Source organism: Podarcis muralis, chromosome 12 (assembly GCF_964188315.1).
Source record: "Podarcis muralis chromosome 12, rPodMur119.hap1.1, whole genome shotgun sequence".
Taxonomy (NCBI): Eukaryota; Metazoa; Chordata; class Lepidosauria; order Squamata; family Lacertidae; genus Podarcis; species Podarcis muralis.
Genome location: NC_135666.1, coordinates 22,371,594 through 22,398,014, shown reverse-complemented (window position 1 = coordinate 22,398,014; position 26,421 = coordinate 22,371,594). Strand labels below are relative to the sequence as shown.

The 26,421-nt window shown below is 43.4% G+C and overlaps 1 protein-coding gene across 1 annotated transcript in view; it reads left to right on the top strand.

The window, feature by feature from the left end:
* GPR158 (G protein-coupled receptor 158) overlaps positions 1 to 26,421 on the top strand; it is a 120,523-nt gene that overhangs the window by 79,593 nt on the left and 14,509 nt on the right. Inside the window, exons 6-7 of the mRNA XM_028750558.2 lie at positions 4,318 to 4,427; positions 17,647 to 17,885. Of these exons, the coding sequence (XP_028606391.2) occupies positions 4,318 to 4,427; positions 17,647 to 17,885 (349 nt within the window). The remainder of the gene's footprint in view (positions 1 to 4,317; positions 4,428 to 17,646; positions 17,886 to 26,421) is intronic.

Here is a 26,421-nt window from a genome sequence, read left to right as displayed (position 1 = left end):
ACTTCTAGTGCCCAATACATCCCTGTGAAGTCTGTTGTGTTGTTGTTTTTTTAAAAAAGAAAAGAAACCAAAATTCCAAAAGTTAATTAATTTTAGAATGAATGATTTTAGAGTGTTGTTTATGCTGTACTTTTGTACTGTTTTATTGTTGTTAGCCGCCCTGAGCCCGGCTAAGGCTGGGGAGGGCGGGATATAAATAAAATTTATTATTATTATTATTATTATTATTATTATTATTATTATTATTATTATGTAACCCCCTGCACGCTCCTAATACCATAGCTCTGTTAAGATGACTGGAAACAGAGCGCACTATTGCCCTGTGTTATGTCTTCTTGTTCTGAAATCTCCCCTAGATGAGAGCACCCAACTCAGGAGTTCTCTCAGAGCCCCCAAAGCCTTGTCTTTCCTTCAGAGAGATCTTGGGGGGTGGAGGTCGTTGGCTCCTAGTCTAAGAGGCCTAGGATGCTTCTGAAGTCTCCCTGGGCAAACTTCCTTCTCCCTTCCCTCCTCCCCCAATTACTGTTCCTGCAAGGCAGGGGTGAGGACCCCTCTGCTTGTTTGGAAGAGGGATTCCTTGTTAAACCACTTGGGAAGGGGTAGCTCTGTGAGAGGAATGGGGTCCCTTAACAACTCTCAGCTCCCATAACAAAATATACTTGGTGGGGGGCAGAGCCATGACAACTTGCAGTGTTATGATGCTGCTTGGAATGTATAGTGCAGATGGGGCCTATGTGTGTGCAAGCTGTACATGAGTATATTGGGGTGGGAACTGTGGCCTTCCAGATGTTGTTCACCTCCAGCTTCCATTGGCTCAATCCAGCATGGCAAATAATCTGGGATATCAGGAGCTGTAGTCCAGCAACATCTGGAAGGTCAACAGGTTCCCCACCCCTGCTGTATATATGCGTGAATGGGGACTCTCCATTTTGCATACCGCATGCACACACGGCCAATAAAGCTTCTTATCTGGTCTTTCCAAAGGTGAACCAAAGCCCCAGGGATAAACATTTTAGTGCAATAACCCCTCTTGGGTTTCAGGAATCATCTCCTAGGGCTGCATTACTTCTTTTAATAAAACAAAACAGTGCACATTTCATTGCATTTAGCAAAATTCACATGCCACTTAATTGTAAACAAAAACCTCCAAGTGCTTTACAAAGAATGTAAAAAATATACATTGTAAGTGTCAATAAAAATCAAAGCAGAAAAACTAAATCGAAACACGAATAAAAGCGACTTTTAAAAATATACATTATAAGCTAAATGTACAGTTTAAAATTGACATCAAATTTACATGTTCATTGCATCCATCCATCCCTGAATGGAACTAGTTTCTTGCGTGCATTGCTGTTCAAGCACATGGAAGGAAATGCCACTGAAGTAATAGAATCATAGAATTGGAAAGTTGGAAGGGGCCACAAGGGCCATCCAGCCCTCCATCAATCTTTTTGCCCAACGTGGGACTAGAACCCGCAGCGCTTAGCTATCCCAAGTCTATGAGACTTCCTTCCTCGTCACTTGTTTAGGATGAGTGTGCAGAGAACATAAAGCATGTTGGCCCTAATTAAAGCGAATGCCACTTGGCATGTCACCAGGATGCTTTTGAAAATTTCATTTAGTGGCTTTATTTAGAATTTAAAAGAACTGACCTTAAGCAACTTTGCTCAGAGAGCCATTAATTATTATGATACTTATTAGCTGAGGGATGACATTTAAGAACACCGGTTTCCCTTTAATACCTGCTCCACAGAACAGCTAGAAAAGTAATTAGAGTTGCACACTTTGATTTCCCCTCCCCTCCCACAGTTTATTGTCCTGTAATTAACTTTATACATCTGAAGTAACTAGAAGCTTATTTGAACACCAGAAAATGTCTTAACATTAACCAACTCTCTTATTGTAGAGCAGGCATAGGCAAACTCTGGCCCTCCAGATGTTTTGGAACTACAATTCCCATCATCCCTAGCTAGCAGGACCAGTGGTCAGGAATGATGAGAATTGTAGTCTCAAAAATCTCAAGGGCCGGAGTTTGCCCATGCCTGTTGTAGAGAAACTAAACTGGAAATGCTTGTTGTTATTCTCCTTTTGGCATATTGTAGCTGTGTTCATTCATCTATCCTCTTCATATGTTATATACTTGTTATATCCACTTGTATAGACAACTTTCCAATCCCCCCACAATAAAAACCCCCAGAAAACAAATTCTGCTTACATTTATATCCCACCTTGTCTTCAAAGAGCTCAAGGTGTGGCATTCACAATTCTCCCTTGTCCCATTTTATCCCTGTGTGGTGGGTTGGGCTGAGAGAGGCAGTGTCTGCCCCAAGGTCACCCAGGAGGCTATATGGCTGAGTGGGGATTTGAATCCTGCTCTCCCAGGTCCTAGTCTGACATTCTAAAAAATAAATAAACCTTGCTCTACATCTTTAACTCTTACTTTTACATAATACAATCATACTTGTAATGTATAGTCTACTTTGGCCCATCAAACAGCTACTGCTAGAGTGAGCTATTGGTCAGGACCAATATAGCTAGCCCAGGCTTCCTCAAACTTAGCCCTCCAGATGTTTTGAGACTACAGTTCCCATCATCCATGACCACTGGCCCTGCTAGCTAAGGATCATGGGAGTTGTAGGCCAAAATCATCTGGAGGGCCGAGTTTGAGGAAGCCTGAGCTAGCCCATCAAAATATGGACACCGGTTTTAATTTTTTTAAAAAGAGAAATACCTTTGTTAGAAAAGTACAACTCTTGAGTATGAAGAGGTGAGTGCACCTCAGGTGTGGGGAACCTGTGGTGGTTCTCCAGGTGTTGCTGTACTCCAAGTCCCGTCTTTCCTAGCCAGCATGGGCAATGGTCAGGGATGATGGGAGCTGTATCCAACACACTTATTCAAGCTGAGTTCTGGGTTGATTGGTTGGTTGGTTGGTTCTTTCAGCCCAGGTTATTGGCTTGTTTGAGGAGTAAACCCTACACAAATCTGGAGTGGAGACCCTAAAATGGTTAGATGGCCTTTTATGCCTCCTTCTGGAGCTAAGCTGGTGCCAAACACATTGCTCTGCTTTCCTCTGGGTGACATCAGTGAGGCCAAGGGGGGAGGGTCTTGTCATTTGGCAGCCCAGGGCCTCCATACATACTGCTCCGGCTTGTGCCCTGAGGTCACTTTGGTTCTGCTAGCTCATTGGTTTGAGTTAACCCCTGGAGGCAAGCTCTGTTATCCCTCAAGACAGACAGATGCCAACAACAACTTGAGAAGCTTTCCCTCTGCCTTGCCTGCCTTGCATTGCTCTGCCCTGCATTGTCTCTCAAACCCTTCCTTACTGAATTCAGCCTCCGCTGAGACATTGGTAACTTAACAGAGTTGTTAGCTGGGTCTATACAGATCCATGGTGGGGCCTCTTAACTCATGGCTGCAGCAGGGTTTCCCCAGCAAAAGGGAAGAGAGTCGTGCTTGGCTGTAGTTAAGCAGTCAGATCTGAGAAATCTGAGAAGCTGCAAAGGTTGGATTCGGGTGCTCCTGGCGAAGTAGAGTGACCAGGTGAAAAAGAGGACAGGACTCCTGAACCTTCTGCAGTTGTACAGAACAGGGGATTTTGGCAGGCGTAATTGCATGACAAGCTGCACGTGCTGAAATTCATCTCTGCAGCTTTGAAAGGTGCAGGAATCCTGACTTTTCTGCCACCTTGCTGGAGAGCTTCCGGCCTAAGCAAATCAAAAATCCCAAGTAAGACTCTTAGTACTAAGAGCTTTTGTTCTTTATTGTTCCATTCAGAGGCAAATTCACTAACAGCGCAGCATCACGCTCCATAGGGGAAATGAAAGGAAAGTGATGTGTAGCCTGAAAGCCAAAAAGCGATGATTAAAAATTATCAAGGAGGGGAGATGCTATGCTATAACTTTTCCTTCAAGACACTTTATTAAAACATTCATTTTTAGTTAAGCAGGCACATACCACTTAATTGAACCACTCTGGCAGCAAGTTTGTTTATTGCTATTATCTACACATCAGCATGGGTGCTTATTTCACGTTATAAATAGTGGGCTTTTATTTCTTCATTAAATATTACTGTATAGTCAGCTGCAACTGAATGGGCTAGACTGCTCTTTACACTCCTTCAATTTAGGCTGAGAAAGATAAGTAAGCAGCAAACGCAGAAAGATAAAGTAGCAGCAAACTCAGAAATCACTCAGGAATACTGGAAAAAGTGCAGCTCCCAGTGTCCAACCCTCGTTCTGTTTATGAACCAGGAAGGGCTTCTGTGATTCACCTGAAGTTGCTACATATCTTCTGCATGTCTTTTGTTTTGTTTTCTAGGTTATCATTTTGTACTTTGAGCCAAGCACATTTCGCTGTGTTCTCCTAAGATGGGTTCGCCTTTTGGGATTTACTACTGTTTACGGAACTGTTACACTCAAGCTGCACAGGTACTACATATGTTATCATTTTTGTTTCTGGGTGAAGTGTAATTTCTGTGTAATTTTGTTTTGCGTGTGCGCGCGCACATGTACAGAGGAGATTGCAGTGATGATCTGTGATTTTTATATTTTTGGGGGGCACGGAAAACAGACTTCTTCAAAGTTTTCATCTGCCTTCGGAAGCCTATGCTTAATTTCCCCAGTAGTCTAGAACCCAATAGCATAATCTTACCGATGGAGGGGAGTGCTTTGGCTGCGGTGGTTTCTGCCCTAAGAGAAACTCTAGCTTGCTGTCACCTGTTTTCCCACCAGCAGAAACTCCTAAAGCATTTAGGGGGCATTTTGGGATTGGCTGGGGATGCTGGAGGTCTTATATCCACAGGTTCCGAAGCCCTTCAGATCTCTTGAGTAGGGGTCTAATCCTTGGGTTTCTCCCTTGTACTGCCCTGGAATGGTGCAGGAGAAACAACTGTGTAAAAAATAATGCCTCTCCCTCCTTACCTGGCTGCTGCAAGCGGCAGTGCTTTTGATGTAACCGTGGATCCTTTGATCCAGACATAGGCAAACTCGGCCCTCCAGATGTTTTGGGACTACAACTCCCATCATCCCTAGCTAACAGGACCAGTGATCAGGGATGATGGGAGTTGTAGTCCCAAAAACATCTGGAGGGCCGAGTTTGCCTATGCCTGCAGTTTGATCCATCTTGGGCAGGAACTGATTTGCTCCGCAAGAATGTGTGTTTATGAGAGATATTTAATTATACACTGGACGAAACTATTGGAAAAGTTGCCCTTGGAGGAAATACTTTAATAATGTACGTTCTGCAGTGAAGTAGAAATTTCAGGAGCAGTAACAGTGCCTAATCCACTGGGAGTCAACTTTGCATTAATCCACCTGGCTGCTGTCAATAAATTCCCTGGTAAGATGTGATTGGCGATTAAAGCTTTATCTAGAAATGGTTGCCTAATAAGGCAAAAATAATAATGACGATGATGCTATCAAGGTCCCATTTGAGCATAACCATGTCGATCTCATTTGAATGTTTCACAAAAGCTGGCCTCTTCTACGGGCTTTTGGAATACCGCTTACCTTTCTGTGTTGTGGAATGGGGCCAGCCTGCTGCCGTGGCAGCCTTGGTTTTGAATCTTCCAGCTGCAGGGAGATGTAACAGCCCTCTCCCCACAGCTGGAAAATTTGCCCTCTAAGGCAGGGGCAAATTCATGGAGAATATATCCGTCAATGGCTACTAGCCATAATGGTTGTGCTCTTCCTCCACTGCTGAGAATCAGAGGTAGGGCAAATATTGTTGTACTCAGGTCCTTCTAGCAGAGACATCTGGTTGACCACTGTGAGAACATGATGCTGGAGTGGATGGGAGATAGGCCAGATTTATTTTATTTACTAAATTTGTATACCGCCCTATACCCGCAGGGCTCAGGGTGGTTCACAAGATAAAAGTGCAACATAAAAGCGCAAAATACACAATCAAAAGAAAAAGAAAAACCAACCCAATACCCTCACAAACATTTTAAAAGGGCACTGGATGTCAATCAGCCAAAGGCCTGGTTAAAGAGGAATGCTTTTGTCTGGCACCTAAAAGTGTATAATGAAGGTGCCAGGCAAACATTCCTGGGAGAGCATTCCACAAACAGGGAGCCACTCCAGAAAAGGCCCATTCTTGTGTTGCCACCCTCCTCTCATGGAGGATGCACACAAAGAAGGGCCTCAGTGCCAGGTGTGCGTGCAGGAGCCAGGCCCTGTGACCAGTAGGGCTTCGCAGGACTGGGGTCTTCCTAAGTTTGTTCAGGAGAGGCAAGGCATGGCCGCACAGGTGAGGCCGCTTGGTAACTCACTGCACCTGGTGGCTAGAGCCCGGAAGGGATATAAGGTCAGCATTTCCCTTCAGCTCTTTGCCACAGCAACATGTTTCCTGCCTTGCTGTGTTTGGCTTCTTGCTTCCTGATCCTCGGACCTCGGCTTCTTGACTGCTTGCTTCTTGACCCCTGGACCCTTGACTTCATGACCCCCTGCTTCCTGACCCTCAGATCCCTGGCTTCTGGACTCTCGTTCCTGCTCCCACCCCACCATCTTGCCTCCGGTCCCGACATCCTCAGCCAGAACTTCAGTTGCCCATAGACCAGACTGTGACACTCAGAAGATGACCTCAGGTTCATATGGAAAGAGGCAGTCCTTGAGGCAGATCCAGCAGGGCTCCTCTGATGTTATTACAACAACACATTGTAGTAGTCCAAACTACAGGTTACTAGAGCATAGACAGCCAAAGCCAGACTACCCCTGTCCAGAAAGTGCTACCATCTTTGAGCTACCCACTGAAGCTAGCAGAAGGCACCTTGTGCCACCGAGAGCGCTTGTGCCTTCAATGGCAGTGTTGTCTCCAACAGTGTCTCCAGGCTGGGCACCTGCCTCTTCATGGGGAGAATAATCCTATCCAAAACAGGATATATCCCACACTTCTGGACAGAAGAGCAACTCACAGTATCCCTGTCTTATTTTGATAGTATTTCAGTATGTTCTTTCAGTCCAGATTTTCCTGAATACTTCTTTTAATTGCAAACTGAAGTGGGAATGGGGAGAACTGTATTTAAGACTGGAGAAATGATAAACGAAGAGGTATTGAAACTGGCAGCTTCATCCATCCTTAGCTGCAGCTTGACCCTGTGCCCAAACCACACTGTGTAAAAAAATATATATCCCATCATTTCCCTGTGGATTATTTGTGCACAGCTTGGAGTTGTACTGTTGCCCTCTCATTCCATTTCTGCATTTGAAAACAGAACTACACAAATTATATTTACTTTGGTAGTAATGCCTATACTTGCCACGCTATGATCTTTGCTGCTATATCACTTGTAGCATTCCAAGCAAAGAGAGCTGCCAGGCTTACATCAGGCTTCAAAGCAAGACTAAACGGTTTACAGAAGTGTTAATGGGATGTATCACTGCACAGCTTGAGGTCACTGGTTATGCTACAGAAGCAGCAGCTGAAGGCTTGGAGGCTTTTTGTGGGAGCCTGGGAAATGACAACGGAGCTCTGCTTTGGGCAGACATATGAAGTGGCTTAATGCTGGATTGGGGCCAGACATTGAGGACCTGATTAGACTTTGCATGATTTGTGTGCGCGCGCGTGCGTCCTCTTTTGTTGCTGCTATTGTTAAATTGCGGTTGTGCAAGGGAGCAACTTGATTCCATAGCATGTGGGGAGAGGAAACGTAACCCTTTCCCCCTGGTGCAATCCTGATCTGCATCAGGGCCCCCTGTACCACCTATTTGTCCCAGGATCCACCACAGCCACTGTTTGCTATTAGTGCTAATGACAATGATCCCCTTGGGGCAAACAGCAGCACCCGCCTGCCCCGTGTGTGTTTGTGTGTCCAGATCAAGATCATGGTGGAGTTAAAGGATTAAATGCTTGTCTCCACCCACATCATGGCCTTGATCCAGAATGGATGCGAAACTCCATTCTGAACAGCCAAAGGCCAGTCACATCTACTTTGGAATTCAGAGCACTCGTCCATTTAGCTCAGGATTGTTGATTCTGACTGGAAGCTGCAGCAGCTGTCTAATCTCTCAGGAGAGATTTTCCTCAACCCTGCTATTTTTTAACCTGGAGAGTCTCAGGAACAACCTGGGGGCTTCATTGACGCAAAAGATGTGCCCTGCCAATAACTTCTAGCCTGTTGATTGTTTTACTTGTTTACAGATCATAAGAACACACAGGCGAGTTGTATTTTTGTCCTCTCTTTGATGGGCTTGGCTCCTGAGGCTGCAGTCCTGAAACCCACAAACTTAGATGTAAATGCTAGGGAGTTACTTTTGAGTAGATATGTGTAGGATTGCACAGCAAGATAAGGAAGTTCATGAAAAGAAAGTTCTTCCTGATGTTTAGTCAGAATCTCCTTTCTTGTAATTTGAATCCAGTGGTTTGGGTCTTAGCCCTCGGAAGCAGTAGAAAACAAGTTTGCTCCGTGTTCCATGTGACAGCCCTTTTCAGGGGTCAGCAAACTTTTTCAGAAGGGGGCCAGTTCACTGTCCCTCAGACCCTATGGGGGCCGGACTATTTTTTTTTGGGGGGGGGGGAATGAACGATTCTTATGCCCCACAAATAAGCCAGAGATGCATTTTAAAGAAAAGCACATATTCTACTCAAGTAAAAACACCAGGCCCCACACATTGGCAGAGGAAGAGGAGTGCAGGGGGAATGCACTGCCCCGGCAGCGTGATCCCCAGGGTGCCATCGTGGCTGCCCCCCCCCCGCACTGGGCGGCCTGCCCCTGCAGGCAGCGCGCCCCACCCCCAGGACGTGTGCCAGTCCTGCCCCTGCCTGCTCTCCGTCCCTGGTGCTGGAGCATGAAGCTCCACCACTGGCCCCACAAATAACCCAGAGATGCATTTTAAAATAAAAGGTCACATTCTACTCATGTAAAAACAGGCTGATTCCTGGACCATCTGTGGGCTGGATTTAGAAGGCGATTGGGCTGGATCAACCCCCAGACCTTAGTTTGCCTACCCATGCTTTAGATATTTGAAGAGGGCTGTCATGTTACTTCTCAGTCTCCTCCTCTCCAGGCTAAACATACCCAGTTTCCTCAACCGTTCCTCATAAGGCTTGGTTTCCAGACCTTTTGTCATCTTGGGTGTCCTCCTCTGCACACGTTCCAGCTTGTCAACATCCTTCTTAAACTGTGGTCCCTGAACTGAACACAGTACTCTAACCAAGGAAGAATAAAGTGTAACTATGACTTCTCTTGATCAGGATATTGTACTTCTGTTGACAGCCTAGAATAGCATTAGCTTTTTTTTTGCTGCTGCATCACACTGTTGTCTTATATTAAAACTTACAGTCTACCAAGACCCCTAGATCCTTTCTGCTTGTACTGCTGTCAAGTCTGTCCCTCCCCTAAAAAAATCCTATATTTGTGCATCTGATCATTCCTGCTTAAGTTCAGAAACTTACATATACCCTTATTGAAATGAATCCCCTCCCTTTGGAATAAAAAAGGTGAACGAGGGTAGTATCCGGGAAATTGTAAATCTCCCTTTTCCACTAGAAAAAGGATATGCCCTTCTATTTGAAGCACGGAGTATAATTAAAGGAACTCATCTCCACTAGAGCTTGAAGTTAATTGATCTGTTTAAGTGACAATAATCAATAGCATGCATAATATATGCAGAGGTAAAGACTGGTCTCATGCAGGAGCACTCCACAGCTGGGTACCTTTTTGCTTGCAGAGCCTCTTGCCAAAGTGAGCTTAATCAGAGCAGAAAGAATCTTTCCTTCTGCCATAGCTTTTCAGAGGTTGGCAGTGCACATTATTTTCCTATCAATTTACCTTTGTTTTTTGCCTTTTTGAAAGAGATGGGTCATTTCCATCTCCATCCCGTAGGAATAGTCCTTTAGCTGTCAATCTTTCTCAGCAGTAAGTCTCACTGAACATACTTGGACACGCTTCGGTGTAAACGTGCCACAGGATTGCAGTGTTCCAAAATGTCTTACAAGACTTTTCATGCAACGGCACATGCATAGAAGTTAGCTTTGTTGTTGCTATATTCAGAATCAACTTTCCACCAGGCTCATGAAAGCCCATTGGTCTTTTTGTGGAGAAAACCTTGACTTTAGTAATAAGTGGCAGTTATCTAATTAATTTACTTGGAAAACCCACTAGAAAAATTGCATAGTGTCATATTAAATGGCACTGTTAGTATTCTTCCAGCACGACTTCTCAAAGTGCCTACTAAATCAGAGCGGAACAAGTGGCCGGGGTGAGGGGACTTTCTTGAAGCAATGGCTTTCATTTACTAGAGAAAACCCTTCCATATCAAAGCAGAAAAAGTGAATAAATTGGCAGCCAATAAGAACAAAAATAGGAAATATTTTTAAATTTATTTTGTGTTGTGTGCATGGTACCCCCCAGCAGACTTTTGTGACGGGTGCCCACAACATTTCCTCAAAATTCAAGATGTGCCCACTTTGTTCAAAAAGGTTCACGATCCCTTTTTCTAAACCATTTATTAGTCTTGGAGATTATTAGGAGCCTTCGCTATGCACAACTATACTACTGACTAAACATGCACAGCTAAGAAGGTAAATTTTATTTTTCGGCTCTGATACATTTTTAAAACATATCTGTGTTTTTGTTTTTTAAAAGAGAGCCACTATAAAAATATATTCCCTGCATGTGAAGAAATTTGTCGTGAAACTCCTGTTGGTTTTTAAACAGCAAAAGAAGTTATCTAGGGAGCAAGCACTGCCTGAATTTTGAACGGTGCCACATCTAATAGCTCTGTTCCCTCAAGCCTAGTCAGAACTGGCAGGTTGCTTGGTTCCACAAGGTTTTGCTATAAGAGGTGCAAATTCAGCTGAAACAGTTGACTCCAATTTGGACCCGGTGGTTATAAAGGAAGTTTTGAATGCATTGTGCAGGAGAGGATTACTAGAGACCATGACTCAGATCTATTTTCATGTGTAAGCTTCCTGATAAATATTGACCTTGAAATCTTTTGTACTCCTTGTTCTGGAAAACTTTGATAAGGGAAAAAGTAGGCAAATGGCTGATGGGTGAGATAGTGATCTCTCAGTGCTTTTTAGAAGCAAATAATTAGCTTGCCCCAGCACCAATACAATATGAAGGATTTTATAATTGTTTAAGAAGAACACTGTGACAAAGACATTGACCCATCTGTAATGTAGGGTGTATTAATATTTGGATGTACACTTTGACGGCATCCCACAAGATGTGACCTGCACAAGCTCCTGTCCAGGTGGGCTTTGTCTGCGATTGTTTTGAAGGCCCTGCTGAGTTCAGCTCTGGAGTTGTCACAGCCCCTCATCATCCCAAGGGCCACATTGCTCATTAGACAACTTTCTGGGGGCCACAGGCAGTGCCTGACAAGCTCATTTTTAAAAGCAACTTGTTTTAGTTCTAGTTTATCCTGTCCAAAATGGAACTAATATCAGTATGTCCTTTTACAGAATGAACTAGTTAAGTTCAAGTTCCTCCAAATGATGCTTTTAGTTTGTTAAGAAGTTTGTCCTCAGCAAATATAAAAATAAAATAAACCAGCATTCTTAATATTACAAGCTGCGGTGCTAAAGTATGGGGCCCGAAAGCAAATAAGGGGCCACGCACAAGTAATAAGATGTCTGACAGACAGACTGTCCACAGGTGAAGCTTTCCCTATGATAGTATTTCCATACTAGAAAAGGCTTACCCTGTTTAATTTGTGCCAGACACACAACTGTTAAAGGCACAGTGCATCATTTACTGTGTTCGTGGACCTACGTTTATTGCTGTAAGATGCTCCTGTTGGAAGAGAGTGAATCTCCGCAGCAGGGAAGATGCCAAGTGCCCTTAGCAACAGCAGCACCTCCGTATCCACCTAATAAGCCTTATAATGTTGTTTTGCAAACAATTCAGATAGTGTATGTTGAATAATTGATGGGTGGCAGGGATTAATGGCTGCCCCTCCCCCAAATAATTCTTCCATTTGATTCTGATGAAGCATGAAGCTAGATCTAATCCTGGAGATGTCATCAGTTATTATTTGTATTGTCTGGAAGACTTCTTTGTTTTTTGTATAGCTGCTATAGCTTGCAGAATTTATAACTGTAATTTGTAGTTTTGCATTTGATGCACATATACCCACATTTGCTTACATGCATAGTTGTTCAGCTTCAAATAATCATTCTTTTTGGCATCATTTCATTGTCACTTTGGTTCCTGAGACTTTGTTTTTCCTAGCCAAGAAAACAGTTGTTCCATAGATCCCTCAGGGCACATATGCGTGAGAGCTTTGGCTTCCTGTCCAGCACATTTATACAAAGCAAGGGACGTTACCTAATCTGGCAAAGAATAAAAATTCTGGCTGGCTCTCCCGTCAGCCCCATCTGCTGTATAGATGGGTTGCAAATCAGCGTCAGCTGGTCTTGGAGCACACTTGGAACTATGGAAAGCGAATGACACTTAGCAAGTCTATCCAGCTCTCTTAAAAAACCCTGGGCGGACAGGCAGACAGGTTCACAATCAGGTGGTAGAAAAGAGGCATACACCTAAAGCATGGGGACTAACCAGTTTTCCTCCAGATGTTGCTGAGCTACAACCCCTGTCATCTCTGACCATTGGTCATGCTGGCTGGAGCTGGTGGGCAAGTTTAGCCACCTTCTTAGGTTCTTATCCAGCCACCTGCAATGCATCATCCATCAGTAAGGTAAAGGTAAAGGACCCCTGACAGTTAAGTCCAGTCGCGAATGACTCTGGGGTTGCGGTGCTCATCTTGCTTTACTGGCCAAGGGAGCCGGCATTTGTCTGCAGACAGTTTTTCCGGGTCATGTGGCCAGCATGACTAAGCTGCTTCTGGCAAAACCAGAGCAGTGCACGGAAACGCTGTTTACTTTCCCGCCGGAGCAGTACCTATTTATCTATTTGCACTTTGACGTGCTTTAGAACTGCTAGGTTGACAGGAGCTGGGACCGAGCAATGGGAGCTCACCCCATCGCGGGGATTTGAACCACCGACCTTCTGTTCGGCAAGCCCTAGGCTCAGTGGTTTAGACCACAGCGCCACCTGCGTCCCAATATCACCCATCAGTAGCTTCAGCCATATTGCAAAGCCATATATTTTTGCCCTGACCCATAAGCTGGAACCTCGCTATTGCTGAGCTTCTTTCTTTGTAATTCTGTTTTCTGTTTTTATAATACTATTTCACTGTTCTTTTGTTTCTGTTTTATTGTACTATTTTATGTTGTGTTTTTTGTATCTATACTGCTAAGAGTTTTTTTTTTAATTAAGCAGTTTAGAAATACTTGGGCCAATCACTGCCTCTCAGCCTAACCTACCCCTCATGGTTGTTGTGGTAATTAAATAAGGCAGGGTAGGGACCAGATACGACACATTGAGCTTCTTGGAGAAGAAGGTGGGGTGGAGAGGGGCAGTACCTCTAGCAAGGGGGCACATCGTGCTCCTTCTGGTTTAGTTTGTCTACCTTTGGTCCCCACCCTGCATTCAGCTCTCACCTGTGGCTCCCAGGAGATGCCAGCATGCGACCGTGGCCACACCCTGGGGAACAGCTTCGACTGGCCAGCTCAACCAGGTGGGGGTAGCCGATGGGTCTCAAACCCTCGTTGAGTTGGGGACTCCCCCTGCATTGAAATACAGTCATACCTCACGTTACGTTTGCTTCATGTTATCTCTTTTCAGGTTGCGTCCCGCGGTGACCCAGAAGTACCGGATAGGGTTACTTCCGGGTTTCACCAATTGCGCTTTGTGTATTTGCACAAGTGCCAAATCACACCGCGCACCTGCGCAGATACGGTGCTTCAGGTTGCGGGCTTTTCATGTTGTGAATGGGCCTCCAAAATGGATCCCGTTTGCAACCAGAGGTACCACTGTACAGACTCCAGCGAATTGAGCAGACGAGACCAAGTGTGGGTCTAGTGATCAAGAAGGGGGTTTCTGCACATGCTATAGAGGGAAGTGAGGCTCGTCAACCTGGAAAGGCAGACCTTCAAGAGAAGGAAAACTCTGATCCTAAAAGAAAAGGCAAAGCAGTAAACCCTACACAAATCCAGAGTAGAGTCCTTGTACTCCTTCTTCCAGCAGCTCCAGCAGTCCTGCTGGTGCCAAGCATATTGCTTTCCTTTGGACCCAAGGACCTCCATACACACTGCCTAGAGAGGTCACTTTGGTGCTGCTAACACAGCAGTTTGGCTTCATTCTCCGGAAGTGAACTCTCTCAAGGCAGTCAGATGCCAACAACAACAACAACAACAACAACAACAACAATAAAATTTTATTTATATCCCGCCCTCCCCAGCCGAAGCCGGGCTCAGGGCGGCTAACAACAATAAAATAAGACAACATTTTAAAATCATTTCATTAAAAAAATTACTTCAAATCAAATTGATGGCAACCATTGGGTAGAGTTCTGTGAAGATTGCCAAAGGAGGGAGTCAGGCTGTGCCCTGGCCAAAGGCTTGGTGGAATAGCTCTGTCTTGCAGGCCCTGCGGAAAGATGTCAAGTCCTGCAGGGCCCTAATCTCTTGTGGCAGAGCGTTCCACCAGATCGGAGCCACAGCCAAAAAAGCCCTGGCTCTGGTTGAGGCCAGCCTAACCTCCAAAATGTTTTTGTTTGAAGATCGTAAGTTCCTCTGTGGGACATACCAGGAGAGGCGGTCCCGTAGGTACGAGAGTCCTAGGCTGTATAGGGCTTTAAAGGTTAAAACCAGCACCTTAAACCTGATCCTGTACTCCACTGGGAGCCAGTGCAGCTGGTATAGCACCGGGTGAATGTGATCTCGCAGCGAGGACCCCGTAAGGAGTCTCGCTGCAGCATTCTGCACCCGCTGGAGTTTCTGGGTCAGTCTCAAGGGCAGCCCCACGTAGAGCGAGTTACAATAATCCAGTCTGGAGGTGACCGTCGCATGGATGACAACAATCACATATAAATAAAATAAATAAATAAATAAAATAAAATAAACCTTGCTGTTGGCACTGGAGATTTTTGGGCCTAGCTGGGCAAGGGAGCAGATTGATTTGGGCTGTGTAATTTTCAACTCCTCTGCTCTTTCCTTGACTCGCCCAAAGTTCAGGCTGGTGCAGTTCATCATTTTCTGTCTGACTGCAAGCCAAGGCCCCCCAGTCAGAGCAGTGTGTGAGCACAGCCTGTTAGGAAGCCAAGTGACAGCAGAAAAGGAGGAGGAGGAGAAGGGAAAACACTGCCCTGGCCAATCTGTTCCCCTCTTTCCTGAGCCATCTTTCTCTCTCTCTCTCCTCCTTCAGACTGCCAAGCGCAGCTAAGCAGCAAGCCCCACTGGGAAGGGAGACAAATAACAGGGAGGAGAAGGGAATGCATTGCCAAGCTGCCACGGCCCTTTCTAGGGATGGGGGAGAAATATGACTTAGTTCCCATCTAAAGGTGAACGTACCCAATCCGCACTTTCCAAAACGAGATGTGAACCAAAATACAACCATCCTTTGAACTTCTCCGAATTTTGCAAAGAAGTTCTCTAGTCAAGTAATGTGTGGGAAAAACCATATATCTTAAAGTGTGCACATTGTGTGTGTGTAAATAACATAGAAAAAAGTGTGTTAGGGAAGATTTTGCTTTGCAAAATTGTTCCTGCTGGGCAAGATTGCACAAAAAAGTGTATATTTGGAGAAATTTGCACTGAAATGCTGGTGAATTTTCATTATTACTTTCTTTAAAATAAAAAATTGCAAACTGATGTGGAAATGTGGAGAGCTGAAATTAAGACGGAAAAAAGGAGAGAATCTAAAAGATGTGGCACTCAAAGAAAAAGTGATGGGGAGAGAGGAGGGGGAAAGCAAGGTCGGGTACCAGTTCTTAAAGTTATGAGAGCCATTGGGGCTAGGAGCCATTCAAAGCCTTACTCTCCTGCCAGTTTCTTTTTCCTGCCCCACCACTTGGCTGGGAGGGAGGAAAGGGCATCAAGCCTTGCTTGCAGCACTCAGACTTCACCGTCTGTCTGCTTATCCAGGTACCAGTCAGACCCAGCCCTGCCTAGCTTCCCAGATAAGTTGGGGTGGGGCTTACCTCCTGCCCACCATAGAAACAAGTGAGCAGTGAGGTCAAGGTTCTATAATGGGGTAGCGATGATGACAACATCCAAAAGCCAGAAGAAAGATCCAAAATGCAGAATGTATTGCGGCGGGGGGAGGGGGAAAATTTGTGGGCGTGAATAATTTACATTGTTGTAAATAGTAGGTGTGACTTTTCTTCCGGCTCAGCGGTTCGCTAGATTTTTATCTCAATTCTCCCAGGCTCTTTTGTTGATGACATGGGTAAGAAACAGGACACCCAGGTTGTTCTAAAAATAATTGGTGTAACTGATATTTATTTGATCCTTACATACTGCACACTTTCTAGATACAGAATTCTGTAAAGAAGCCCTTGGCTTTTATGGTATGTTTGTTTTCTCTGGTGCATGTAGCTGATAGGCAGCAGCAATAATTCAGTGCTATGGTGGGGTAACTGGGGGTTTTACCAATCATGCAGCGCTCTGCTCTTCCCCAAACACACATTTATGTGCTATTGGCAGGGCAGATCCAAGACATTTTGCTGCCCGAGGCAACAGACAAAACGGTTCATGCACACCCCGAACCCATGTCCCAAAAACCAGTAGTTGACTGTTCATCACTGGCAAATAGACAGTGTCTTCCACTACACTTGAGGGCTGCAGACTAGCTTAGTGAGTATGGAGCGGGCACACAGAGTTCTGTTCTCTCCCTGACCCTCAGAATCTACCGCCTGAAGCGTTCACCTCACCCTGACTAATGGTAGAGCCAGCCCTAGCCCTCTTAAGTACTGAGAAGCAGGGAAGGCACTTTAATTTAAAGAGCCAGTTCACTAGAATGGTGGCTTGAAATACATTTCTTTGGCTGCCTTGATTTCATTGTGCTTGCCTTGGTGCACATTGCTGCTTGCCAGCAGAAGCAGCTGGGAAGAGAGGAGTTCAGGGCAATTTTTAAAAAATCATTTTATAAGTTGTATGTCCTTGTTTCTCAATTTGATCCTTTTACATGGTTTTGTATGTTTTGTGGTATTTTATGTATTGTGAGCTGCTGTTATTTATTTACTGATTATAGATTAGTATTTATTTATTGTAATTTATCTGCTTGCTGGCGTTTAATTTTAAACTTTTAAATTTATTGTTTGCTGGCCTTTAATTTTACTGATTACTATTAGATTTTAATGGATTATTGAAAATTGCTTTATTTGATACAAATCGTTTATTTTAAAGTTATTGTGACTTTTAAAATATTGGATCAGATTGTTACTATTAATGTTTGATGTTTTCTTATGTTTTTATATGTGTTGGAGGCCACATGGGTGGGGTATAAATTTAAAAATATTATTGCGATATTTGTAAACATAATAATAAGAAAATGTTTTGAAGGAAGCTGTGTGGCTAATCTGTGGCCCTCCAGAGATTAATGGATCACAGCTCCCATTGTCCCAAACTATTGACCTTGCCAAGGTGATGAGCATGGAGTTTATCAAAGCTCTGGAGTCCAACATAGCTTGATGGTACGGCAGATGAAGATCTCAGTGATCGGGCAGGGGTATAAGGGATCGGGTGATCCTTAAGCTGTTCTGGACCCAAGTTGTCAAGCGCCTTGTGAATTACTGCAAGCACCTTGAATTTGAACCGCCAACCGTATTGTGACGTTGTGTCTATTTGATTGCGCAGGGTTTTGAAAGTGTTCCTGTCACGGACTGTTCAGCGAATGCCGTACATGACAGGTGGGCGCGTGATGAAGATGCTGGCTGTGATATTCCTGGTGGTGCTTTGGTTCCTAATAGGCTGGACTGCTGCCGTCTGCCAAAACCTGGAGCGAAACATTTCTCTCGTTGGCCAAGGACAAACCTCAGATCATCTGATCTTCAGCATGTGCCTCATAGACCGGTGGGATTATATGATGGCTATTGGTAAGTTGCCTTTGCTACTGCTGTTTTGCTTTGGTCATTATTTTGCTTGTTTAAGACATTTATAACACACCTTTCCTTATAAAAAGCGTAATAATAAAATCACATCACAACCTGACAATTTAAATATATCAGTTACAAAAGGAATACACTGCAAATGATAACAGTGCTACATCCATAGAAGCTGTTCAGCAAATTAAAACAAATTCCTCATGTACTTGTTCTTCACTCTCCAATCCTACAGTTTCTCCTGCCTTTGTCTCTCATCTCCTGGTTTTTCCAGGCTCTCCCAGATCCCTTCTCCCAACCCCCCTTTCCCTAGTGCTCACTCCTCATTGTCCAGCCAGTCCCTGACACTGAGTCTACAATAATTTGTAATTTTTTATTTTTTTAAAAAAAACAACAACCTATGGTCTATTGGCTTCCAGATGTCAGCTCAAGCAGTGGAATGGAGCAAATAACCAGTTTTCCAGACCTGTGGCTCAGTTAATAGCTGCAAAAAGGCTTGAAGTCAGATTTCAAACAGAAAACTACTGAAAAGTTTCAGCTAGCAATTCAGAAACGAGCTCTCTAGGCAGGCTATGTGTTAGATTTAATTAGCAGTGCAATCTGTCACTGGGGTCAACTGACTGGGAGAAAGGTGACCTGAGTTGTAACTCTGCAGTTCCAGCCTCTCCCCGCTCAGCATGTTTTGCAAACATTACATATGTTCTGTAATTGCCATGTAAATTTAGGGTTTGCTCCAGTGGCTTAGTAGTAGAGCCGAAAGCATTAATCAATTAATTGGTGCAATTATCCAATTACTGGCTTGAGAGTCAACTGAAAATGCATCTCTGATTAATTAGCAGGATCCAGCTGAGTTCTGTTCCCTACCAGCACTGGGGCATGCCTGAGTCCAGTTGCGGTCTGGGTTATCCTTCCAACTTTTGCAAGAATCCATTGAGGGGAAGAAGGTCATCAGGATTGTTCCTGCAGGATGGTGGGTCTAGAGTTAGCAGGTGGTGTTCTTATTTGATTGCATCTCATGTCAGCATCCTTTGCTGACAGAAGGCTCTTTGATCCAGCAAAGGCTTCAGTCAGGAGATGAGGGAAGGAGCCCCACTGAATATTTGAGGGAAGGGTTGTAGCTCAGTGGTAGAGCATCTGCCTCGCCCTCAGAAGGTTCCATGCTCAATCCTGGGCATCTCACAGGAAGGCTAGGACTGTCCCCTGCCTGAAACTCTGGAGAGCTTCTTCCGGTCAGTATAAATAATACTGAGCTAGATGGACCAACGTTCTGACTTATTATAAGGCAGCCTCCTACATTCCTTCCTTCAGCAGAGAGACATCTTTTGGAGGCAGCCTGTTGATGGAGACTAAGTGGTCCTCTGTGTGCCTATAAGGCTGCACGAATTTTGAAATGAAAAGCAACCTCCAAACTCTAAACACGCAGCAATTGCATGCATCTTAAACGCAGTGATGTAACGCGGCGGAAAGGGTTGGGTTTCACCTTTCTCCTCCCCACACCCCCTTTCTGTGTGTTGACACCTTTGCAAACCGCTTGGAGGATTTCTTTACAGTTGTGCAATATGCAAAATATTGTTAAATGAATTAAATAACTAAATAATGCACACGCTTAGGATCTGCAAAATTGCACTGCAAATTATTATGAGTAAGAAGGGTGCTACTGATTGCAGTCATTCATCACTTTCTACCAAAAAAGAAAAAAGTCTCAAAGGAACCTACAGATACGTCAATTTCAGTTTAAATATCCAAAGAATGTATCTAGGAATGGCAGAAAGGGAAGGAGTGATAATGGGCAGTTTGCGTTGCCATTCCGCCATGCTGAATTTCAGTTTGGCCAGTTAATCAATAAACTGGTGAACTGCATAATTAGATTGACGCAATCTCTGCGAGTGGCAGAAAACCAAACTGCTTTAAAAAGCCAAGCTGAAATATAAAGTCATTTGGAAAGGCAGCTCTGGAGAACAGCTGTGAGATTTGGTGTGCATGTTAAATGGCACCTTTATTATTTCATTTTTGTCGAATGCTGAAGACACACATCTTTCCCCTGGGCTGCAACTGCTGCGATATATGTCTTCAGGACCCACCTTTATCCTTTGACTGTAATTTGCTTTCAACTGTTCTTAATACTCAATTTTATATTGCTGTAGCCCACTGTGGGAGCAGATTGTGAAGGGCTGGTAATAAATTGAATAAATAATAGCCATAAAATAAGAAGAAGATTGTAATAGAGATAAAAGCAGTAGCTTACACGATGCATTTTTAAAAAATGTGCATGTTGTTGTTGATTTATAAAGGAACCGACATTTATGATTCACACATTTTGTATGTCCCATGAGCTATTTCCTCCTCCTTAGACTAATATGTCTTCCAAATCTGTGCTCAAACTGAACATTTAATTGTGTTCCTTACTGTAGAAATGCCCAGAGTGTGTTTGTGCATACTGGTGTAAGAAGGAGTTGGGCTTTCCATGACAGAACGCAAACAGCTGAAGTAGAAATTGTGGGGAAGGAGAGAGATGTTAAATACATCCATTTATGCCAATTTAATTACAGTTTAATGTTCAACTTCATATTGGAAGCCAAAATACTTATCTGCCTGACCAGGCAGGAAGAATCTCAGCCAGGCCAGAGCTAATGTAATATAATTTGCTTAGCTACTGAATTTCACACCCTGTTCCAATAAATATGTTGTTGTAGCAGTCCTCTGGTATCCTAAACAAGCATTTATGTGGATATCTAAGACAATTAATCTTTTAAATTTATATATTTGCAAAGATTCCAGAGGACAAGACTTCGTCAAGTGTAGGATGGGCAAATCTCTCAGTTTTTGTTCTCTCATTTTCTCCCCTATCTTCAATTCAGTTCTCCACATATCCTGAACAATTTGCATCCCCCCCAAAAAAACCCCCACTCATGATAATTCATCAACAGTTCAGGTTGAACTTCTCCCAATATACACATTTTTATGGCGTTTTGACTAAAGTGCACACTTTTGTTTGCAATTACCCCAAACATAATGCATTTTTTTGATTTTAAACTAATATATGCATTTTTGTGCACATTATTTGACTGGAGAGCTGCATTAAAAAAATCAGGAAAGTGTGATTTTCAAGCTGCTGTTTGGTTCTCATATTGTTACAGAAAGTGTGAATTTGATAGATTCAGCTTTGAATGCTAACTGAAGCAAATTCCTTCCCCACAGTCCATGGCCCCAAGTCGTTCACTCAGTAAAGGTGAATTTCGGGTTCACTTTGGTTCAAGAAGTGTACATCAGAGAGCTTCTCATTAAAAAGTAAGAGGCAACGAATTTCCTCCCCTGCCCTAACCTCTCTCTGCCTTCTGAAAGCCTCAGAAGCTCTCAAGGAGGAGGAGCTTCTGCCATGGCTATGTCCCATTCTCCTCCCCATCTATTCACTTATCTCTGCCCAGAATCAGCACTGTTTTCTTCCATATCAGCATCCTTTTCAGGCCAGTGCTTGGAGTGCTGCCAAAAGGTGCTTTAAAAGACAGGACCGCTTAAACATTGACCTGGGATTGGAGATCTGGCTTCACTGTGTAATGTAGGGAATCATCATGCCCTGGGGAGTCCAAACAGAATGACCAGACTGAAAAGAAAACAGGGAGTTTCAGCAGATACACCCCATTTTCTCATTTGGCAATTGGATCATAATACTGAGCACTGTTAAAGGTACAGGAGCCCTACAGCTATGCAACTATTAAAGGTACAGGGTACCCAACCGGCATGGCCAATGTACAAGGATGGCGGGAGTTGTGGCAACATCTGTAGAGCACTGCGTTAGCTACCCTTGCATTAGCAGAAGCTTACACCATGAGAGGTTGGAATGATTCTGTTGTTTCTCGCTGCAAAGTGTATCTTGCCTGCCTGACGCCTCTCTTGCTTTTACATGCACTTTTCTTCATAAGGTCACCCTTTTTTCTTTTTTCTTTTTGCAAGAGACAAGAGGAAACTTTCATTTCCTGCCTTGCAGTTTGTATTGTTACCCAAAGGTTGCAGCTATGATTAATTGCATCGGAAGCAAAGCTTGGCTATGCTTCTGCAAGCTTCCCATCTCCTGATGGCGACATTTGTGTGGCATGCTTCGAATGGGGGTTCATACAAAGTGACCTGCTGCTTTCCTGAATTTTCTGACTGCAGAGCCAACACACACACACACACACACACACACACAGCGCACCTTTGCGTTGTTCATGTGCTAGCTTGTAAGGTGGGTTTGTGGGTGGGTAAATGGAAAAGAGATGCTAGAAGCATCAAAGCATATTTAATGTTATTTAAGATTCACCCATTCCTTAAATATCATTCCTTAAATGATATTTTAAAATGAGAGCATTACCGTGACCAAACAGCGACACAATAGAAATAAACTAAGAGCAATACAACAGCTCGCAAAGTATTAGAAGGAAAACGGTCACACATTTATAAGTTTGCATTGATCGGTACTTACACAAATACCTTGAACAATCAGATGCATCCAAATGTCTGAGTTAACAGGTGAGTTTTTACCTGGCACTCGAAGCCCGGTAATGTAGGGACCATCTATCCATGCCTTGGGCGGGGGAGATTCCACAATCTGGGTACCATGTAATGACCCCATTTCACCACACAATGGGCAACATCCATCAGCAGAACAGCGTTCAGGACCTCCCCAGTTGATCCAAGTGTCCAGTCAACCTGTATAGGGCCAGGGGCACACTCCTTATAGGACTTGCATTTCTGTGTGCTCCCTGCATAGACTACTTCACACACAACCAAATTCATTTTTTCCAGGGGTAGGGATGGACAAATCTCTCAATTTCATTTCCATTGTTCCAATCTTAAGTTCAGTTCTCTTCATTTCTGCATCAGTTTGCTTCCCCCCTTTAAGTCTTTAGTGAAAAACTATCCTAATATAGACACATTTTTTGCAATTTTCCCAGATACACACAGTTTTGCAAAGTGTCCTTTCCCCCTAATTGTAATGGGTTTTTTTGCTAATATGTGCATTTTTATCCACACACACATTTCTGTACGTGAAATTTGGTGGAAGAACAGTAACTGCTCAACGTTTGGAAAAGTGCACATTCCGAACAATAGCAGCATTTCCTTTTGCTTGTCATTTGGGAAAGTGAAAATTTACATAGGTTCATATTAAAATACAGATAAAACCAAATTTCTACCCACCCCTGCTCCAGGTGTGTAGAACCTTTGGCCTCCAGATGTCATGGAATAAACCGGTCCTGGCAAGCATGGACAGTGTTCAGGGATGATGGGACCTGTAATTCAGCATCATCTGGAGGGCCAAAGGTTCCACACACAATTTTCTGGCAGCCAGAAGCGTATATTGCCATAGAAACTCTATCCTGTGTCAGATCTGTCCATATCCTGTTTTCAGATACATTGGTCACGGTAGAGAGTAGCATTGGGAGAACAATGACTTCATTTTTTAAAAAGTGGCAGCATAGGCAACTGGAATATTTGGGACATATTAGTTGGGATCCATAAACTTGTGAAACTTCCAGGAGACTAATGAGTCGCCCCCCCCCTTTTTTTTAAATTCCCACTGAGTTACATACTTCATGGAAAACTGCTTTTGCAAGCAATGGCTGTTTCAGAAGCTATTTGAAATTTTGGCACAGGGGCCAGTTGTTCAAAGGTGGAAGGAAAAGTCAAACGTTCCACTGGGCAAACACAAGCTCTTTTGTGTTCGTGCCAAAATATATTTGGAAGGAGTGTTTGTAAATATTGTGGCATTAGCATGCAAAAGATTCTTCCCCGTTGATCTTTAAACACACTGCTTTTTAGTTTCATCAGGATAACTGTTATCTTTAAATGCCCATGTTCTTATTGTGTAATCAGAATTGCGGAATGCGGCTCCCACATTTAAAAGTGCAGTAAATTTTGGTAACATCTGCAGATTTCTCTGTGCCAATTGTGGCATTAGTCTAGAGTTAATTATATGAACCTGATTCGCCCCCCCCCCAAACCCTCCAGCACAATTCTGCATGATACATTTAAACTGTGTAATTGGTGCTTTGGGTAATAAATTGTTTTCCAAGCAGAATGATATATTTGTTATTGCTAATTAAATAATGTTAATGTTAGGCGTAGCTGGGAGATGTATTATCGTAATCTTCCTTGCATTGCGAAAGAATTCCATTTTTGTAGGATTCAAGATGTAACGCTAATTGGTTTCCTGTAGCTAAAACATCTCTACCTTTGAACTATAAACTGTTATAAATCTTATCTGAGTTCCACCGTATAAGCATAGAGCATGGGATCACGGCACTACTAAGGGCTATCTCAAAAGCTTTGTGATGATTACAAATATGAATATATTTGGCATAGATTAACTGTTGTGGGGTCAGAATTTTACAAATATGCTGAAACACAGTTCAGTTTCAGAGTGTGGTTTCAGCAACATTTGCTGACTGGCACATTTGTGGAGATTCTACAACGTTGTGACTATGAAGGTTAAACTGCCACTTCCTCAACTATTTAACATTTATTTAGACCGAATTAGTAGATGGCTTGTACAGAATAGCTCAGTTCACACATAATGCTAAACTGCAATTTTTTGTTATGTGTACATAACATTCTTGTGTTCCTCAGACTCGCATCACAAGGATCTTTTACTTCTGTTTTCAACCAGCTGTGGTTGCTTGTTATGTTTGAGCTGGGAATTGTGGATAGCGTTACCTATGGTTTGGTGTAACTAGCAAGATAATCAACTACAGTTGTCTCACTAATGACATAACAAGGAACTCAGAAGTTCCAAATATCCTCCAGTCAGCCACTCGAGGGGAGTAGAGGACATGGAAGAAGCCACATGAGTGTTGTTTGCGTATATCATATTGAACTATGGTTTAGCATTACATTTGAACACAGCCAATACAGAGGCTGAACAGTGGCAGATTGGAATAGTGGTAGACACAGAACAGATATTAAGCAGAACCAGGGGTGGGGGCATGTAAGAAGCAAAACAGATTTCCGGTTTGGATATAACAAGAAACAAGAAATTTCCGATTTCTTGCTTGTGGCTGCGCTAGAGGAGGAGAGGGCATAGGAGAAGCACATGAGCCTGCAATTCAAGCATGCAACACTAAACGGTAGTTGAACATTACATGTGAACCCAGCCAGTTCACATGTAACATTGTCACTTCCACTGGACTGTGGATTGCGACAAACAAATATTAAGACGAACAAGTTTTTTTGTGGGTGGTCTTTTAAGAAGGACAACATTTGTAGGTTGCATGAAGGCGATAATTCTGCAGCTCAATTTTACTGAAGAAATGGGTTTCGGAGAGAGATATGAAGGAGAAAGTGTTGTTAAGCCAAACTCCTGCAGATGTTTTGTCTTGCAACCTCGGGCTGCAACAACTAATTGTTTAATTTATGTAAAATAGTTACTGTATGTTAAATTTAGAGCTAGTGGCACAAAGGAAATAGACATGAGCCTGTGCATATTCAGAAAGGTTCTGGTTTGCTTGCATGAAGTTGATGGTCGGGTTATCATTGAAGTACAGATTAGGGTTTTTAATTGGTTTATTGAATTTGTTGTTTTAACTATATTGTTGTATAATGCCCCAAATCCTAACTGATGAAGGACAGTTAACAAATCAAAGACAAGACAGACGAAAGAAAGAAAGAAAGAAAGAAAGAAAGAAAGAAAGAAAGAGGGAGGTAGGAAAATATCTCACAGACCCTGCCATTTCTAAGGATTGATTGCCTCATTAAGGGATTTGTCCCTGAGGGGGGCAATCTGTGGCCCTACACATGATATTGAACATGGCCAGTGGTTGGGGGTGCTGGGAACTGCAGTCCAACCACATCTGGAGGGTCACAGGTCAGCCACCACTGTGCTAGAGTAAACAAAACTTAATTTGCCCAAGGATTCTTGTTTACAACAGAAGTTTTCTTTTTTCCTCATGCTAGTACAGTGGTACCTCGGGTCACATATGCTTCAGGTTACATACGCTTCAGGTTACAGACTCTGCTAACCCAGAAATAGTGCTTCAGGTTAAGAACTTTGCTTCAGGATGAGAACAGAAATCATGCTCCGGTGGCGCAGCAGCAGCAGGAGGCCCCATTAGCTAAAATGGTGCTTCAGGTTAAGAACAGTTTCAGGTTAAGAACGGACCTCCGGAACGAATTAAGTACTTAACCCGAGGTACCACTGTACAAGCCTTACCTCCTAGAACTCAGAGAGGAGATACTGGTATTTTCTCCGGTATGATTTGCATATAAAGAAGAGAGAACATGAGGGGTAGGCTCTGTTTTTTAAATAAAAAAATGGTTATATTTTTTGTTTGGCTGTTTTTATTGCAAGATTGCCCTGAAGTCGTTGTTCTCAAAGTGTGGTGTGGGCGTCACATAGGAGGCCTGGACATCTGCTATGAGAGACATGAAGAAAGGCAGAAAGAGGCTGAAATAAAAAGGGAGGAAATAAAAAGAGAAGAACAAGTGGAAAAACAAAATCAGTGGCATAATAATTGCTACATATATTGTCTTGGGGAACCTCATGATTAAAACAGCACAC